Genomic DNA, 18142 nt, shown 5'->3' on the forward strand with positions numbered 1-18142 from the left:
GTTTTTAAAAGATTGAAACATGATTTATATTTGCTAGGGTGCTTATATATTTTCTGCCTGAGAAGCTGGTAGTTTGCTACTTTTTGAATTTTTCACATATTCCATTCCTGTGAATAGTGTGCATTGTTGTATAGATATCTTAGTCTTTAACTTTTTTAAAACAAAATGTTAGATCATAACATACAAACAGAAAAGTTCTATACATTTACGTACAGAATAGCAAAGAAATAGAAACACCTGTGTATTCCCCACACAAGCCAAGAAACAGGACAGTGTCAACATTGCTGGCCTCCTGTGTGTTCCTTTTCCATCACAGTCTTCTCCCTCCTTCACTGGAAGAAACTGCTCTTCTTAGGTTTGTGGTAATCATTTTCTTGCTTTTGGTTTACTGCTTACACAGATACTTTCTCAGCTGTGCAAGCAGATAATTTTTTTGAGTAAATAATAAGATTCCACTGTTAATTTAACTTGTGAATGTCACATGTACATTAAAAATGTGTTCATTCATTCACCCAATAATCTGTTCACTTGTTCTTTGCCTGCTTTTTGGTAGCTGCTTTCATATGTGTGTTTCTCATTGTGAATCTATATTCACTGATAATATAGTGATGGTGATAATGGCTAATATTTATTGAATGGTTTTAAATGGAAGGCGCTCTTCTGAGTGTTTTACATGTAGTAGCTAATTTAATCTTCATAATAACCCTATAAGTAGATAACAATATCCCCATTTTCCTTATGAGGAGACAGCCAGTCCTATACAGGTTTTGTAACTTGGCCAAGATCACACACCTATTATGTGGGATTTGAACCCAGCTAGTTTAAACTCTACAGCTTGCATTCGTAACTACCGTGTTCAGATTTTCTTCTTTCTTGGATTACTTGAAACAAGAAATTTGTGGAATTTTCAGTATTTATAAACCTAAGAAAAGTATTTTGAATTCTCAAAAGAGGTTAATTTTGAATTCTTCAAAGAAATATTTTATCTAAAATTCTTCGTTTGTTGTGATGACATTTATTTGTTTCTGTAGTCCAAATTATCAAAAAGTGCCCTAAATTTTATCTTAGGTATCTAAATACATATTAAACTAATAATTTTACAAAGTTTGTAGTGGATTCTGAAATTTTGAAAGCAGATTTGATTGGTGTGCTTTAAGTAAGTTCATGATAGTATTTACTTAATGTAAAAAACTAGTAAATGCAGTAAGAAAAAGAACTTGTATTATTTATTTTTGTTGTGATAAATGATGTAGTAGTACTTTACCCACATTATAAAATGACATAAAAAGAAAAATTCAGTTAATAAGTTTCTTGTGCTGCTGCTTGATATTAATAAGCATTCTGATAATTATTTCATTTTTGTTATGCTACTTGAAAGCACTCACTGTTTTAGAAACTAAATTATTTCTTATTAATATAACTTTAAATATTATTGTTGTAACTTTTAGTCTTTTTTTATTTAAGAAGTTATTGCAAATGTTTTTATGGACTTAAAGTAGATAGCTGAAAATTTAATCTACAACAGGAATATTTTAGAGACATAGAGATAAAATTGAAACTACTTAGTTATTGGATTGAGGAAAAGGATGAGAGAGAGGCATCATGGTTCGTTGCCCTTTTGAATCCGGATGTCTTGGGAGAGTGTTGGTGTTAATTTAGGGGAATGTTGGAGTAGAAGCATTTGTGTTTCCTGAATTACTCTATTTAAGGATTAATTTTCTAGTTCCTGGGTTAGAGCTACTTTTTTTCTTTAAAGGATGGGTTTTATACAGAGACTCAGACTCATAAGGTATAAGTTAAATACAAGCAAACTTTAATGAGAACCAGTGGGGAAAGAAAGCAGGTGAATTTCTAGTAAAAGAAGACACGTAGGGATATATAGTTCTCACGAATGAAAGTAGAGTTCCTTGTGCACTGACAGCACAGATGGTTTGTGGAGTTGTTTTGGTAGCTTGCAGATTCCTCTTCACATAGGGAGAAGAATAATCTTTTATTAATAGGTATAAAGGTATGGGCAGATGTAGGCAGTACAGGTTCTTTTGCCTCTGGCTGTCCTGGAGAGACTAGCAAGTCCTTCATTTTAATTAGGCTAACTTGATATTGTCTTGACTCTTAATAAGAATAGCCAAACGTTCAGGCGGCTTGAGTGACCAAACATATTGAGGGTGGGCACAAGTAAATACCTTGCTGAAAAGATGTAGCTAAAAGCCAGTCACAGTTCTACATTTTAGATAAGCTACTGGCATTATAATCAAGTTGCATTATCTGAAAAAAAGAATAGAAGCCTCTAGACTTCTATTGTTTTAGAGACAATCTGATGTCTAAAAGAAGGGTCTTCTTGTAAATTGACATATTTTAAAGAAGCCTAATAGCCTCTACAGGACTCGAAGCAGGATATTTTCCTTGTTTTTGAATATTTTGATTTGCAACCAGAGTCCTTCTGGTTATCTTCAAGCTACCTCATCCTAACAGGTAACTCTAGAAATGTCTGGTTTAGCTATGGAAAGTAGTATTTTTTTATGTTAATGGTATGTTATTTATACCTAATTTATAACGTGACTCTTATTTATGTGTATCATAAAATATGTTTAAGATTAACTTTGTATGTTTTATTTGTGACATTTAAGTCTGTGTGTAGTCATCTTGTTAAGAATATATGAGGACTTCCCTGGTGGCTCAGTGGTTAAGAATCTGCCTGTCAATGCAGGGGACACAGGTTCGAGCCCTGGTCTGGGAAGATCCCACATGCCACAGAGCAGCTAAGCCCGTGCGCCACAACTGAGCCTGTGCTCTAGAGCCCGCGAGCCACAACTGCTGAGCCCATGTGCCACAACTACTGAAGCCTGCGCGCCTAGAATCCGTGTTCCACAACAAGAGAAGCAACCGCAATGAGAAGCCCGCGCACCGCAACGAGGAGTAGCCCCCGCTCACCGCAACTAGAGAAAGCCTGCGCGCAGCAGAGAAGACCCAACGCAGCCAAAAATAAATAAATTAATTAAAAAAAAGTTTTTTTAAAAAAAAGAATATATGAATAATAAATTTAATTATTTTTTTGTCTCTGGTACTGGGACTAGAGATTGAACTGAACTCCTTTGTTTGAAATGAAGGAAATGTATTTTTGAAAAAGTTACTAAAAGGTATAGATATAGAATTTTTGTGTTTAACTGGGCCTTCCTAGATTCTAAAGGTAGTAAATGCTGGAAAGTTTTACTTCCCTATTTTTGTTTGAATAAACATAAGACTTAAGAAGTAAAATTTACTGTATGTTATCACTTAAAATAGTGAATTTATATATTAAAACCAAATCTCTAAGGTGTGGACAGGTTAGATAAGGAGAAATACCTGTAGGTAGAGCTAAGATTTTCTTTAGAAGACAGCCTTGGTTCCTCTTCGACATATGGGCAGATAAGGGATTGGGGAAATTGGATTCCACTCTGTGGAGCATGGTCATAATGATTTTATTCTGGAAAAAGTTCAAAGCGGGTAATACCTATTGTTTACTTCCATGGTCATTAGAAAACTCTCGAGGCACCTTTGAACATGTAGTTTTAAGCAATCAATTTTTCCGTGTAACTTCTAAGATAAAATAGTAGTAAAATGCAACTTCTTCGAGAGTCTCCTTTCCCAGTCAACCTAATAGTATTGTGTATAGAATTATTGGGTATAGGCCAATTAGATTTTAGAGAATAATTTTTTAAGAATGACCATTTCAATTTTATAGCACATCTTATAACATTAAATAGATAACAGGAATAATTGTTTTTTAAATCAACTGTTTTTTGTTGATAATATCTTCTCATCTACATGAAGAAAAATATAGATCAGCAGGGTTCTGTGTATCCAGTTGATGTAGAATTGGTTTTAAGGCATTAAGCTCTAAGCTAAAAAGATAAGAGAAATATTAAAATATATATTTGGTGTATCTGATTGATGCTTACCTATTAATATAATTTTGGCTTCTTGTAGGTTCTGCAAATCAACAAGACTTTTCTTCAGGGAAAAGTGAAGATTTGAGAACACTTCAGGAAAAGTCTACCAAAAGCCTTGTTATAGGTCCTCTTGATTTTCGCTTGGATAGCAGTGCAGTACATAGAATTTTAAAAATGATTGTTTGTGCCTTGGAACATGAATATGAACCATATAGTAGACTAAAACCAGGTTTGTTTTTGGCTTAATTTTGAATCTCTTGCCAGTTGATTTGAATGACTGTATAATCCAATTTGTTGTATTTTGCTAACTTAACGTTTTTAGTATGTTTTGCCTATCTGATTTTCATATATTTACTTGTTAATTTAAAGAGTAAACTTACATGTGGAAGTTATGGGAGAGGTTGGTATTCGAAAATTATTTGCATAAGTATGTGCTTTTTTTGCCAGCATTTGTCAGTATTTTATTGTCACCTTTTTGATACTCTTTCCCTTGTATACTCCTGAAATATGACCATTTTTCCACTTTAGTGGATTCTAAGGAGGAGACATGAAGAAGATGGGTTTTAAGCATACGAATTTAACATTCAAGAAAACTTAGGTCCTACTGGTAAAAAAAATTTTCTGTGTGACTGATATTTTCTGCATGGTATAAAGATATGGTTATCACAGTTTCATAAAATACAAATTTCCTTTTCATGCAATGAAGCACTCTAGAGCAGGACATAAGAGTATAATGAGGGAGTATAGAATAATAAAGACCTCAACCTGTGGCATCAGGCTGAGTTCTGACCCCCACTTCTTACTGACCTTAGGAAGTAATCAACATCACTGATTTTTCCATTTCTCTATCTGTATGAGTTTAATTATTGAGATAGAGTTGGTTAAATTGTCTCCCCAGTATCCATTCTCCTCTTATAGTAATAGAAATTTCTGTGGTAGAAATTTTCATGATAGAAATAAAGACTTCACTTCCCAAATGCAGTCATATGACTACATTCTGGTTACTGGATGGGAGCAAAACTTCATGTGAATTTTTGCGACAGGACTTTAAAAGGAAAAGAGTGTGCCTTCCTTTTTTTCTTTTTCCCTTCCTTCTTGCTGGAAAGCAATTATAATGGCAGGGCTGGACCTGCTAGCTTCAACTCTGAGATGAAAACTGCATGCTGAGGATGACAGAACAATAAGATAGAGAGAGAGCCCAAGTCTTCAGTAGTGTGGTGGCACCATGGATCCTCTAGACTCAGATTGTTGAGTGAAAGAGAAATAAGCATTGTTTTTGTTGACACTTCTGTAATTTTCTTTTGTCACAGCAAATTTACTGTTGTCCTAAATGATACGCTTATAGGACCTACTTCCAAAGACTAATGCATGTAAAATCACGTAACATAGTGCCATAAGTGCTTGATATGTTCATGCATTCATTTCTTACACCTTGCTTGAATGCCTGCTCCATTGCTAGATACTCTGATAAGTGCTAGGATAGCATGTACAGAATGGCTAGAACAGAAAACTGTGACAACACCAAATGCTGGGGAGGACGTGAAGAAACTGGATCACTGATTCATTGCTGGTGGGAATAAAAAATGGTACAGCCACTCCTAAAAACATTTTGGCAGTTTTTTAAAAAACTTAACATGCAGCTGCCATATAGCCCAGCAACTGCATTCCTGGGCATTTATCCCAGAGAAATGAGAACTAATGTTCACACAAAAAACAGTATATAATTAATTTTTCTCACCTTAAAACCCAAGCTGGTAGGTACTCCAGGGGACTAGGGTGACTCTGTTTCATGATGTGGTCTTAGACCCAGAATTCCTTTTATCTTGTTTTTCCACCATCCTCTGAGGTATACTTCATCTACATGGTCAATGTTGGCTTACCATTACAGTGTCTAATTTTAAGCAACAGGAAGGGGGAACAAGAGAAAATGGTAGGCATGTAGTTTCACTTAATGACATGGCTCTGTCATCTTATTGACCCAAACTTAGTAACATGTCCCTGCACCCAGCAGCCAGGGAGGCTGGAAAATGTATTCTCTAGACGGAGTCCATATACCTCACTTAAAATTCAGAGAGTTTTATTGCTAAAAGGAAGAAGAAAAGACTGCAATTAGCAATCTCTTCCACAGTGGAATTACGCCACACACACACACACACACACACACACTCACGTTTATATAAAATGAATTTTTATTTGAAGCAGTTTATCATTTCAGAAATATTTATGATCTCTATAAAGAAACTGCTGCTAACTGACTTTGTACAGGCAGTTCTCTGAGTAGTTAGCAGTTCCCCTCCACTTTTTTTTTTTTTACTTCGTTATTGAAGTGTAAGATACATACTGCAAAGCACACAAAACTAAGGGTATGGCTTTGTGAATTTTGTAAACTTCACCACATCTATGTGACTAACTGTTCAGGAAATGGAACCTTACCAGCACTCCAGTATTCTCCTTCTTGCCCTCTTTTGGTTATTACTCTGAACCCCAAGGGTAGCCACTCTCCTTACTTCTAACATCCTAGATTTAGTTTGGCATATTTTAGAATTCATGTAAATGTAATCACACAGTATATACTCTTTTGCCTGTGGCTTTAGCTTACATTATGTTTGTGGGATTCAGTCTCATTTCTTTTTAGTATCCCATTTTGTGAATATACCATAACTTATTTATCCATTTTACTGTTGATGAGTATTTGGTTAGTTTCTAGTTTTTGGTTATTATGGTAGTGATGCTACCAACATTCTAGTACATACCTTTTGATTAACATATATACTCATTTCTGTTGGGAATTTAAGGGTGGAATCACTTAGGTAAAACGATCATATATGTTCACCTTTAGTAAATATCTCCAAACTGTTTTCAATTTGGTTGAATCACTTTACATGCCTACCAGCAGTGTAGGAGAGTTTTAGTTGCCCTTGATCAGGGGGTTGGCAAATTATGACTTATTGCCTCTTTTTGTACAGCTTATGAGTTGATAATGGGTTTTGCATTTTAAATAGTTGGAAAAAATACAAAAAAGATTGATATTTTGTGACATATGAAAACTATGTGAAAATTAATTTTCAGTTTTTATAGGTAAAGTTTTATTGGAACATATAGTCTTGCTCATTCAGTTATGTTTTGTCTGTGACTGCTTTTGTACTACAGTTGCAGAATTGAGTAATTGGGACAAACTGTATGACCCACAAAGCCTAAAGTATTTTTTTTTAAATTAATTAATTAATTTTTGGCTGCATTGGGTCTTCGTTGCTGTGCGTGGGCTTTCTCTAGTTGTGGCGAGCGGGGGCTACTGTTCGTTGTGGTGCATGGGCTTCTCATTGCGGTGACTTTTCTTGTAGAGCATGGGCTCTAAGCTCGTGGGCTTCAGTAGTTGTGGCTTGCGGGCTCTAGAGTGCAGGCTCAGTAGTTGTGGCCCATGGGCTTAGCTGCTCCACGGCATGTGGGATCTTCCCGGATCAGGGCTCGAACCTGTGTCCCCTGCATTGGCAGGTGGATTCTTAACCACTGTGCCACCAGGGAAGTCCCCCCTAAAGTATTTTCTATATGTCTCTTTATAGAAAAAGTTTGCTGATACATATTTGCCAACTTTTAGTATTCTTAGTCTTTTTCATTTTAGCTTTTCCAGTGGATGTGTAGTGCTACCACATTGTGACATTATTTGCAGTTATCTGATACCTAACGATGTTAACTTGCTCTTGAAATAACTTTTGACCATTTGGATATATTATCTTTTGCTTGTTCAAGGCTTTTTTGCCCATTTTTCCATTGAATTATTTATTTTTGATTTTTAGGTAGTTTAAAAATTTTAATATGCTGTGGGTACAAGTCCTTTGTGCATATACCTATGTCTATCTATGTGTCTGTCTATGGCAAATATTTTCTCCTAGTCTGTGGCTTGAATTTACAGTATCTCAGTGGTGTTTTTATGAAAGGAAGCTGTTATTCTTTTAATGACAGAGATTAAAAATTTCTTTAAAATATTTAAGAAATATTTTAAAATATAAAACAAATTTTTACATAGCAAAGACATAACTTTCTAGAGTAATTTATTCTTGTTAAAGGCAACACTTTTACAGCTGCTTCATTGTTGAAAAAAAGAATTTGACCTTAAAATTTGGAGAACTAATTAATTTTTTAGTTAATTAAGAAAATTATTTAAAAATAAATTTTCATTGAATTTTTATTATTTCATTTTAGATATTAAGGGTGAAAGTGAAACAGTGCTGAATCCTGAAGAAGTAGCATCTTTGGAGGAATATATTCCTACTCGACATACAAGTGTTACTCTCCTCAAATGTACCTTCACAATTTTCATGGCTGAATTCAACTTGCTGGATCATTTGCTACCTGTCATTATGGGAGAAAAGGTATATTTTGTCATTCACTACTTGTTTTCTCATACATGTATATTTATTGGTCCTGTGATATTGTAAGAGGAAGTTGATTAAGTAATAGAATATCTGTCTATATATAATAGTTATCCATGATGAAGTTAAAGCAATGTAGCTACGATTATTCTTAGAAAATAATTTATATATATTATATAAATAAATAAATAGATTAAAAAAATAACCTCAAGCTAAGGCTCTATAAAGAAATGTTGAAGAGCATTTGCCTCGATGTCAGACCGTGTACAAGCTCTGACACCTTAGGACACTGCTTTATATCTCTAAGCCTTGTTTTCCTTTTCTGAAAAACAAAAGAAAATTATATTTTTCATGTAGGCTGACAGAGTCAGCCAGTAAAGAAGCAACAAGCCCAGATAGATTCAGATAGTTTATTACTTACATAGACAGCAAAAGCAAATCAGTAATGGTGTTGGCTTGCCTTGTCCCTTTCAGGACAATCCTGAATCTAGAGCGCCAAATGACCTGCAGCACACATGGTAGGATACCTTGTTGACAAGGACTCAGTTCCACACTGCAGCTAAGCAGTTATATAGCCTACAGCTGTACTCTGAGAGAGTAGATGGAAAGCCCCGTGAATGAGGGATGCTGATGAGAAAATTTCCCCATAGCAGCGTTTCTCAAGATGAGAAGTCGACTGAGAAATGGTCTTTTAGCAGTTCTGCACAAGACCACCTATTTTCCCCTGTTCTGATAATATCATAGGGTGCTCCACCAAGGCTTAGGTCTTGTGTGTTTTAGCCTTGCCTTGTGGGCTACATGGATTTTAAGATTGTCTGGGTGCTGGCATAGAGCAGTTCCCCCAAAGTACCTAGCTCCTAGAATGATTTTGAATATTCAGTGAAATAATGCATGTAAACCATTTTGCACATATTAGGAACCCAGTGATTATTACTGTGTTTCTTAATGAGGACTTATTAGATGCTTAATATTTTAGGTCCATATACAATGTATTGCTTTCTGAGTCTGCCATATACATATAAGGTATTATCTGTTATCTTTAATTTATTATTTGGGGGGTTATATTTCTTTTAATGGTGACATGATGATGATTATAGAAGTAAAAATAGTCCTAACTTTAAATAAAAAGAACTTATGGAAGTATGGCAGAGAATTAAGATATATCAGCTTCATTTTGTATATTTGCTCTCTCTCAACCACTCATAATTGTTCATTGTATTGCTGGGTAAAGAGATCATCTGGGGAAAATTTTAGTGGAGAAGAATTAAAATATGACAGTATAGGCATGAACTTTAAAGTAACTATGGTTAATAAGTTCAAGAAAGAGACAAAAAAGTGGAGGATTTCAAAAGACCTCAATCCATTAAAAAAAGAACGAAATGAAATTCTGTAGCTGAAAACTATAACACAAACTAGAAATAAAAGGATGGAAAAAGATACACCATTTAAGTGCTAATCAAAGGAAAGATAGAGTGGCTATTTTAATATCAGAAAATGTAGAGCTTAAGACAAGAGGTATTGATAGAAGTAAAGAGAGTCATTCCATAATGATAAGTGTTGACTCAAAGGGTGAACAGTAGATAATTCTCAGAGATATGTTGAATGAAAGAAGGCAGACATGAGTATGTACTGTGTGATTCTGTTTAAATGAAGTCAAAGAACAGACAAAAGTGAGAATAGTGGCCACCCCTGGTGGGGATTTGATGTTACCTGAGAAGGGATATAGGAGACCCTTCTAGGGTGCTTGAAATGTGTGGTGGTTACATACATAAAAATTTGTTGAACTCTATGTTTAAGATTTTGTGCTTTACTGTATATTATATCTCAGTAATCCAAAATAAAGTCCCTTAGTAAAGTAATTGCTCAATACGTGATGGTTTAAAAATTATTAATGAGTCAAAAAGGAAGAACTGTATCTTCAACTTATTTTTAGGCACAGTGTTTCTCAATAATGGTACTATTGGCTTTTTGGACTAGAGAAGTATTATGTAGTTTTACCATCTTTAGCCAATGCCTGCTAAATGCCAGTACTGTTCCCCTATTATTATGATAATGAAAGACAGACAAAACAATTAAACTGTTCTTCCCACACCTCTGGATGGAGGGTCATACTGTTCCTCGTTGAGAGCTACAGGTATGGGAATAAGTTCAAGGGCTGGAAGGGGTGGCTTGCTAATTGGGTTCATACCCTGGACATGTTGAAATTTATCTGCATTTACTTGGAAGCTTAGAAAGATTCTGTAACGCTGAAAATACCAAGCCTACCTCGAGATTCTTAGGACTTTATGAGCCTTTAGCATGTTTAATATTAGTAGATACGATGTGGATCGGAAATTTTTCTGTCCTGCAAACTTTGCTTATTGTGAGTATCTTTCAGACTGTCTTGAGTAGTGCACTTAGTCGTTTAGTCATCTAAATGTGAATAAAAGGAAAGAAGATAAAAGGCTCTGGAATATCTAGGATTTTTTTTTTTGTGAATTATTGAGCTTAAGAAAATACCTTCAGTGTACTGAGGCACGTTGTGACAATATTCTAGTTGACTGAAAAAATAAAAAGCTTTAGCTAAAAGGGCATTGATAATTTCACAGTAAATAGGCATTCTTTGAAATCTGGGATATACCTAAAAATATGTAGAAGGTGTTTCTATTTGGTTACGGTAAGAGAGTCCCATAGAAAGGCATCATTTCTAGGATGATTTGATATCACTGCATAATGTGTCACTCTGAAGCTTGTATAGTGGGCATTGCACATCAGTCACTTTCTCCTGAAATATAAAGTGAACACTATTATTTTCTAGAACTCAAGTAATTTCATGAATACTACAAACTTCCAGTCTCTTCGGCCTTTGCCATCCATTCAGATACTGGTCGATAAAATTAATCTGGAACATTCTGTGCCGATGTATGCTGAACATTTGGTGCATGTGGTCAGCAGCCTTACTCAGCCTTCTGATAATCTGCTTCATTATTGCTATGCACACTGCTACCTTAAGGTATGAAAAGTGAATTTTCTTGTGTATTAGTATTTGGTTGGCTTCGGGATAATTAAATAAATCTTTTTTTTCTTGGAGTTGTAATTTTACAGAATTAGTACCCCGTAAGATGAGATTTAAGTAAGATATGATAGGTATATTCATTATTCAGCATAATTAATATAAAAATAAAAGTGTACCTATTTTAAAGATTTCTTCAATTATTTGGTGTTAATAGCTTGATATTTGTAAGATAATAGTAATTATAATTTTTGAAGATTGTATATATCATTGATTATAAGCAATGTGAAAGAGCACTAAGGATGTTTTAAAAGATTCATGATTTCTTTGAGGGGAATATTTGTGAGAGACAATGTTTTATAAAGCGAGTTTAACACATTATTTTTTTAGTCATTTTCCTCTTATTGAATTCATGTTAATTTCTTAATGCCAAGGAAAACTTTATTACTTTAAATCAAGTTATGTAAAGTTAATTATTGGAGACTTTGCTCAGCTCTTCCATCTCTTTTTTTTTAATAAATATGTGATACATCCCACTATAGGTACTTACAAATAGATAAACTCAGATGTTGAGTAATAAGTGTTTTTGCTAAGCAAATACACATGTATAATCTTAGTAGAGATAGCATGTACCTAATTAAATTCTGTTTTATGGACTAAAGGAAGCTATGTCAAGTTGAAATCAAGAATAAGTACTAAAAGTGAGAGAGTGGCATGGACATGTATACACTACCAAACGTAAAATAGATAGCTAGTGGGAAGCAGCCACATAGCACAGGGAGATCAGCTCGGTGCTTTGAGGGGTGGGTAGGGAGGGTGGGAGGGAGGGAGGAGATGCAAGAGGGAAGAGATATGGGGACATATGTATATGTATAACTGATTCACTTTGTTATAAAGCAGAAACTGACACACCATTGTAAAGCAATTATACTCTAATAAAGATGTAAAAAAAAAAAAAAAGTACTAAAAATGCACTAAATTTTATGTAAAGTACTGAAAATTAGAGAACTCCAAAAATAGACTCCTGGCTTTATTGTTTCATGCTTTATAGTTTGATGTTTTGAAGTTCTTAAATATTTGTGTCTTTGTAGAGTAAAAAGAAAGCAATTTAAAGATATTAGTTTTAGATCACCTCCAGGCATATTTAAATTTAAGATGTTAAAATTTGATTGTTTTCAAACCATGTAGAGTGGAAAAACTCATCTTTTTCTAGATGTCCATGCAAAGCCCATTTTTAAGATGATGGAGAAGGAAATTCTACTTCCTTGATGGAGGAGTTGACAGTATTATGTTACGAAGGGGTGTGGACACAGGAAAGTATGATTCTTTGGGGATCATTATTATAATGATCTGTAACAAGTGTTTTATGTCATGCGGAGAGTAGCAGAAGGTATTTTTGAAAGTTAGATACACACTTGTGCTTTTTTATTCACTCCCACAATTAATACACTGAGGTGTATGACTTTTTTTTTAATATTGGCACAACTTGAATATCAGGTTATATTGTTAAGAGTATTTGCCTTGTTTTATCAAAGCAAGTCTAATTTTAGGCAGTTCTTTCCAAGGTATTCTACTTACGTGGGATTCATTCATTTGGTAAATACTGAGTTCTTTCCATACTGCAGACACTCAGCATTGAAGATGAAACAGGCATGCCCTATCCTCAAGGAAAATGGTCACCAAAGCTATTGGTCACCAATATGGTTGTCATTCATACTGACATAAAAGTTATTGGAATAGTTGTTTACCACTACTATTTGTTAATATGTTAAATGCTCACTTGAATTTCCAGGGAAATGTAAAAGTTACAGTGTAGTCCAGATAAAGTTTTGGTTAGTTTGACTACAGCTATAATGGATAAGTTAAATGTCCCAGGAAGTCAGGTGTTGGGCATAGTATAATATATGTGGAAAAACTTTTCATTGGTATTAAGAATATTGAATACTCTAAAAAATAAAGTCTTTAGTCTTGACCATTTGATTACATTAAAAAAAATTTCATTGCATTTCTGATGCTTCGTCAGTGGCCTAGTACATTTTAAAAAAACTTTAAGGACTTGGTAGAGAGTTTTAGTTTTGTGACTGTTTGGAACTGACTGAAAATACCAATTTGTTTTAAAGTTTATAGCAGTTCATGTTACTTGGGATGATTACTGTAACCTTTGAGGAAGTTTTCAAAGTTTAATTTTCATTATTACAGTGTTGAAATATTACAGTGGAAGATTTAAATGTCTACTTCATGTGTCTTTGGCATTTTAGACTCAAGTAATTTTCAATTAAATACTCAAATAAATGCTTAAGTTTTAAGTTTGTGTACGTAAATGTGACTGTATTGACTATTTGACGAAATAGTATACAGTTCCCACTTCATGTAATGAAGTTTATTAATTGAGAGAGTTGGCATGGAAGAAAACATGCAGGTGAAACTTTCATATGTCTTACCAAGTCCTCTGTATTTAAATGCTAAACCCATTTTTGAATAAGTGTGGCATCAAGTAGCTAAGACATTGAAAGGCACCTAAAGTTTGAAACATACGTAAAAAAGAAGTTAGTGAAAGCATTATGTAAACTATAGAAAAATGTATAAATTTAAGGCGTTTTACTTATAAGGATCAACTATGGCAGATGCTTCAGAGAGATCAGGAAGGTTATAGTAGAATCAAAACCCTTTGAATTTTTTGGATTTGGGAGTTTTTGACCTCCAGTAAATTGTTTTCCCTGGGGATTTCAAGGAATTGTGCTTTCACACATGGCTGGTAGATATATAATTGGTATCATTTTGGAGAGTGCTTTCGCAGAATCTAATAAATTTGAAAACTCATCTATCTTATACCCATCCATTCCAATTTTCAATATATATACTATAGCAGGGGCCAGCAGACTTTTCTCTGAAAATTCAGATAGTAAGTATTTTAGGCTTTGTGGGCCAAGAGGCAAAATTTAGGATATTGTGTAGGTACTTAAATAATAGAACAAATTTCCATGAATCTTAAGTTGACAAAATTCAAAATGTAAGATAGGACTCTTTTTTTGTAATACAGTTTTACTAATGAGAAGAAGGAATTCTTTTTCTTGGGGTAACATTTCACCTAATTGGGGTTTCAACTTAGTGTTCCCTGTCATCAGATCAGTTATAAATGTACATGTGTAAAAATTATTCTTAGCTTGTAGGTAGTACAAAAACAGACAGTGGTTAGAATTTGACCTGTATACTGTAGTTTGTTGACCCTTGTCCCAGAGAAATTTTTGCATATACAGATATGTACAGCTATAGGTCTATAAATACCCACAGGGATAGCTCTCTGAGGCATAATTTTTGGTGGGAATGTCAGGAAGCGTAATGGTATATATAGTACGATACCATTTATGTAAATTAAGAATACAAAATAGTGCTAAAGATTGTTCACAGATATAAAAGGGTTTATAAAGGTACAACAAAAGGGCAGGATACGTTCTGAACTCCTGAAAGTAGATTTGGGCGATCTGGGCATCTGGGCTTGGTGGGGGGCCAGTGAGACTAGCGTGAGGGTCATGGATCAGGTAAACTTTAGTTATGTTGTAAGGTTTTTAATTTTTAAATAATTTTATTGAAATAATTTACATACCATAAATTCACCTTTTTTAAAGAATAGAAATTAGTGATTTTTAGTATTTTCACAGAGTTAAAGCAACCATCACCACTCTCTAATTCCAGAACATTTTCATCACCCCAAAAAGAAACCATTAGTATTTACTCTCCATTGACTCCTCCTACCCCCTGTAAACACTAATCTCTTTCTGTCTCTGTATTTGCCTATTCTGGATATTTCATATAAATGGAATCGTACAACATATGGTTTTTTGTGGCTGGCTTCTTTCGCTTAGCATAATGTTTTTCAAGGTTCATCTATTCTGTAACATGTATCAGTACTTTATTACCTTTTTATGACTGAATAATACATTGTATAGATATATACTATATTTTGTTTATCCATTTATCTAGTTGGTGGACATTTGTGTTGATTCCAATCCTTGGTTATTACGAATAATATAGCTATGAACATTCTGTATAGGTTTTTGTATAAACACAGGTTTCATTTCCCTTGGGTATATACCTAGGTGTGGAGCTGCCTGTTCTATGGTAACTCTGTCTTTAACATTTTTAGGAACTGCCAAACTTTTTTTTCCAAAGGGATTCTTGCATTGTTTTACTGTCCCACTAGTAGTGAATTAGGGTTCTTATTTCTGCATATCCTCACTGACACTTGTTACTACTGTCTTTTTGATTTTAATCATCTTAGTGGTTGTGAAGAGGTATCTCCTTATGGTTTTGATATATGTTTCCCTAGTGACTAATGATGTTGAGCATTTTTTTTCATCTGCTTCTTGGCCATTTGTATACCTTCTTTGGAGAATATCTATTCAAATCTTTTGCCCATTTTAAAATGAAGTTATTTTGTTTTTTTATTGTTGAGTTGTACGTGTTCCTTATGTATTCTGAAGGATTTTATTTCATTAAAAGTACAGGTGACAACATGACATTCATTTAAAAAATTCTGGGTGATGAAAAAAATTACTTATTATTTATTGTTTCCTCACTTAAATTGTTGGTGGAAAAAAATTAGAAGAAAATACTTAATTTCTCTCCATAAGAAAAGAATATAAGTATCAGTTTCAGTCCAGAGTTTCTTTTTGTTTCAATGGATACATGAATAGAAACTAGATTTAGAGGGTTTAAGGAATGAGTAGGCAATGAAAAAAAAAAGGTGGCATTTTCCAGCCTACTTTTTCAAGATTTTTGCTGATGACAGATGAGAAATGGAATTTTACTGATGGTTGGAGGGGAGAGGTAGTGATGAGAAAGATTGTTTTTTCTTTAAGAGTAAGTGGTGAATCAGCCATATATTTTTGGAGAGGGGAAGCAGGGAATAGAGGGAGGAAGCAAGGCAGAGTGAAATTGTGAGCTAGTAGATGAGCTAAATCAAATGAAACATCATATTGCTGTTCCAGCAATAGGTAATTATGAAGAAGTCCTTTATCCTTTTTAGACTTCATTTTTCCTATATGTAAAATGAGGTGATTTAGTTAAATTGTTTTCTAATTGGATTTTTTAAAAGGTGGCACTGCATATTTAACTTTTCATTTTATGTCATATGTAAGTCATCTTAGTCAAGTTGGCATTTCCTTCAGCTAAAACTTCTATTAGTAGTTGCACTTACTGCTTCATACATTCTTGATGCCTCAGACTGTTGGTTTGCAGTGTTATTAATAAGTATTTTTATTCTATTTCTGAATATATGAACAGTCCTGGTGAAAACAACCTCAATTCATACTGTGCTGGTTTTCCTTTTTCTAGATAAAGTATTTGTAATCTTGGTCAAGGGTTGTTGACAAGTTATTCGGTTATATAGGTATTGTAAATCTGTGTGTCTTACTGCTGTGATTTAAAAGAGAGAGTTGAAATTGGTTATTTTGAAGAGCAAACGCAAAACTAAACAAACGAACAAAAAAGAAATAATTATTTTTGATGGTTCTTTTGAAATAATTATTTTTGATTTCACTGTAATTTATACTTGCTTGAATGTTCTCCGGAGTCATCTCTGGACAACATGTACATTTAGTAAAAGCTTAAAAAAATTACAGAATAATATGCAGGACCTTCCCCAAAGTCCTTTGCAGTTCTGCAGACAACCAGCAGGGGATCTCCTCAACACCCAGTTTCCATCTGAGTACATTAATGATAGTGTCTGTGATTATACTGTTGGGACATTTATAGAATATTAGAAGGTGGCTTGAGAGCGTTCTTAGTTGAAACTAGATAATCTAGTTTGATAAAGTATTACCCTGATTCATACTCTAGAAATATTTGGAGGTTGGGCATCGTTTGAATAATCATGCTTTGTATTAAGTGGTATTAATAATTGCAAATTTCAGAAACTTTTAAATACTGGCCCTTTGAGAGGAAATATGAAATGCTGAAATTGTACAGTGCCCAGAAGTTCTTTGCATATAGTGTTGCTTAGAGTAAGTCTTCAAAGAATATATATGTGGAATAACTTAATTTTTAAGGCTGATCAATTAAGTATTAGAAACATACTTTTTTCTTTTTCTTCTCAATTCTTTATTTCTTGCATCTTGGTTAATAGTGGGATTTATAGGAATCAGTAGGTATGTCACTTTCATTTTTCTTGATAGTAATTAAGTAGGTAGGCCGTTTGAAATGCAGTTTTTCTTTGAACGTACAAAATTCTAACTAATGTCTATTTTCCAAAATGTTACTTCGTTCACTGAAAACTGACTTTACAGGAAAAGATTTGACATTGTCAGTTTGATGAATGGTAGGAGCAGAATAGCTTTTTGAAACCGTTTGGAAGCAGTTTAATATTACTTTCTAAGAAATTGATCATTAGTTTATGTTCATTAAATGAAAGTATTTTGTATTGGAAATTAGTTACTGGGGTATTTTAAACATGTTTCACTGTAGAATTTAGCAGCTAATATTAATCCTAGAGATAAGAAAGTTAGTGCTTTATAAACCCAAGGAATAAAAAATAATAATGAAACATAAATGTTGGGGTTAAACTGCTTTTGCATGTTGTTGGAAAACAGTAACTCTTTGTTTTGTATCTCTGTGTGTCAGTGTTTCCTGTTTGAAACATTTACTTTATTGAAAATAATGGAAGAAGAAATATCATATTCAGTTCTCTGCAACGTTTCATGTAAAATGTGATGTTACATTGATTCTTCCTATGAAGGCAAATGTAGTTTTCAGGAATTTCAGGGAATGCTTATAAAATTTTTGAATGTGATCTGCTAGTTTTAAGTATAAACTTATAAAGAGTAATTTATGCCATGTACCAAATTTCTTGAGGT

At 33.8% G+C, this 18142-nt stretch overlaps 1 protein-coding gene across 6 annotated transcripts in view; it reads left to right on the forward strand.

Moving 5' to 3' along the window:
* The window catches only part of VPS13B (vacuolar protein sorting 13 homolog B), an 802016-nt gene that overhangs the window by 93496 nt on the left and 690378 nt on the right, over positions 1-18142 (forward strand). For 5 of the 6 annotated variants that reach the window (XM_061172062.1, XM_061172061.1, XM_061172063.1 and 2 more), the window contains exons 13-15: positions 3967-4158; positions 8130-8299; positions 11097-11291. In XM_061172062.1, coding sequence (XP_061028045.1) covers positions 3967-4158; positions 8130-8299; positions 11097-11291 — 557 coding nt within the window. Of the gene's footprint in view, positions 1-2707; positions 3162-3966; positions 4159-8129; positions 8300-11096; positions 11292-18142 lie in introns of those variants that run through there. The other variant, XM_061172066.1, reaches the window with a different exon arrangement.

This window comes from Eubalaena glacialis, chromosome 17 (assembly GCF_028564815.1).
Source record: "Eubalaena glacialis isolate mEubGla1 chromosome 17, mEubGla1.1.hap2.+ XY, whole genome shotgun sequence".
Taxonomy (NCBI): Eukaryota; Metazoa; Chordata; class Mammalia; order Artiodactyla; family Balaenidae; genus Eubalaena; species Eubalaena glacialis.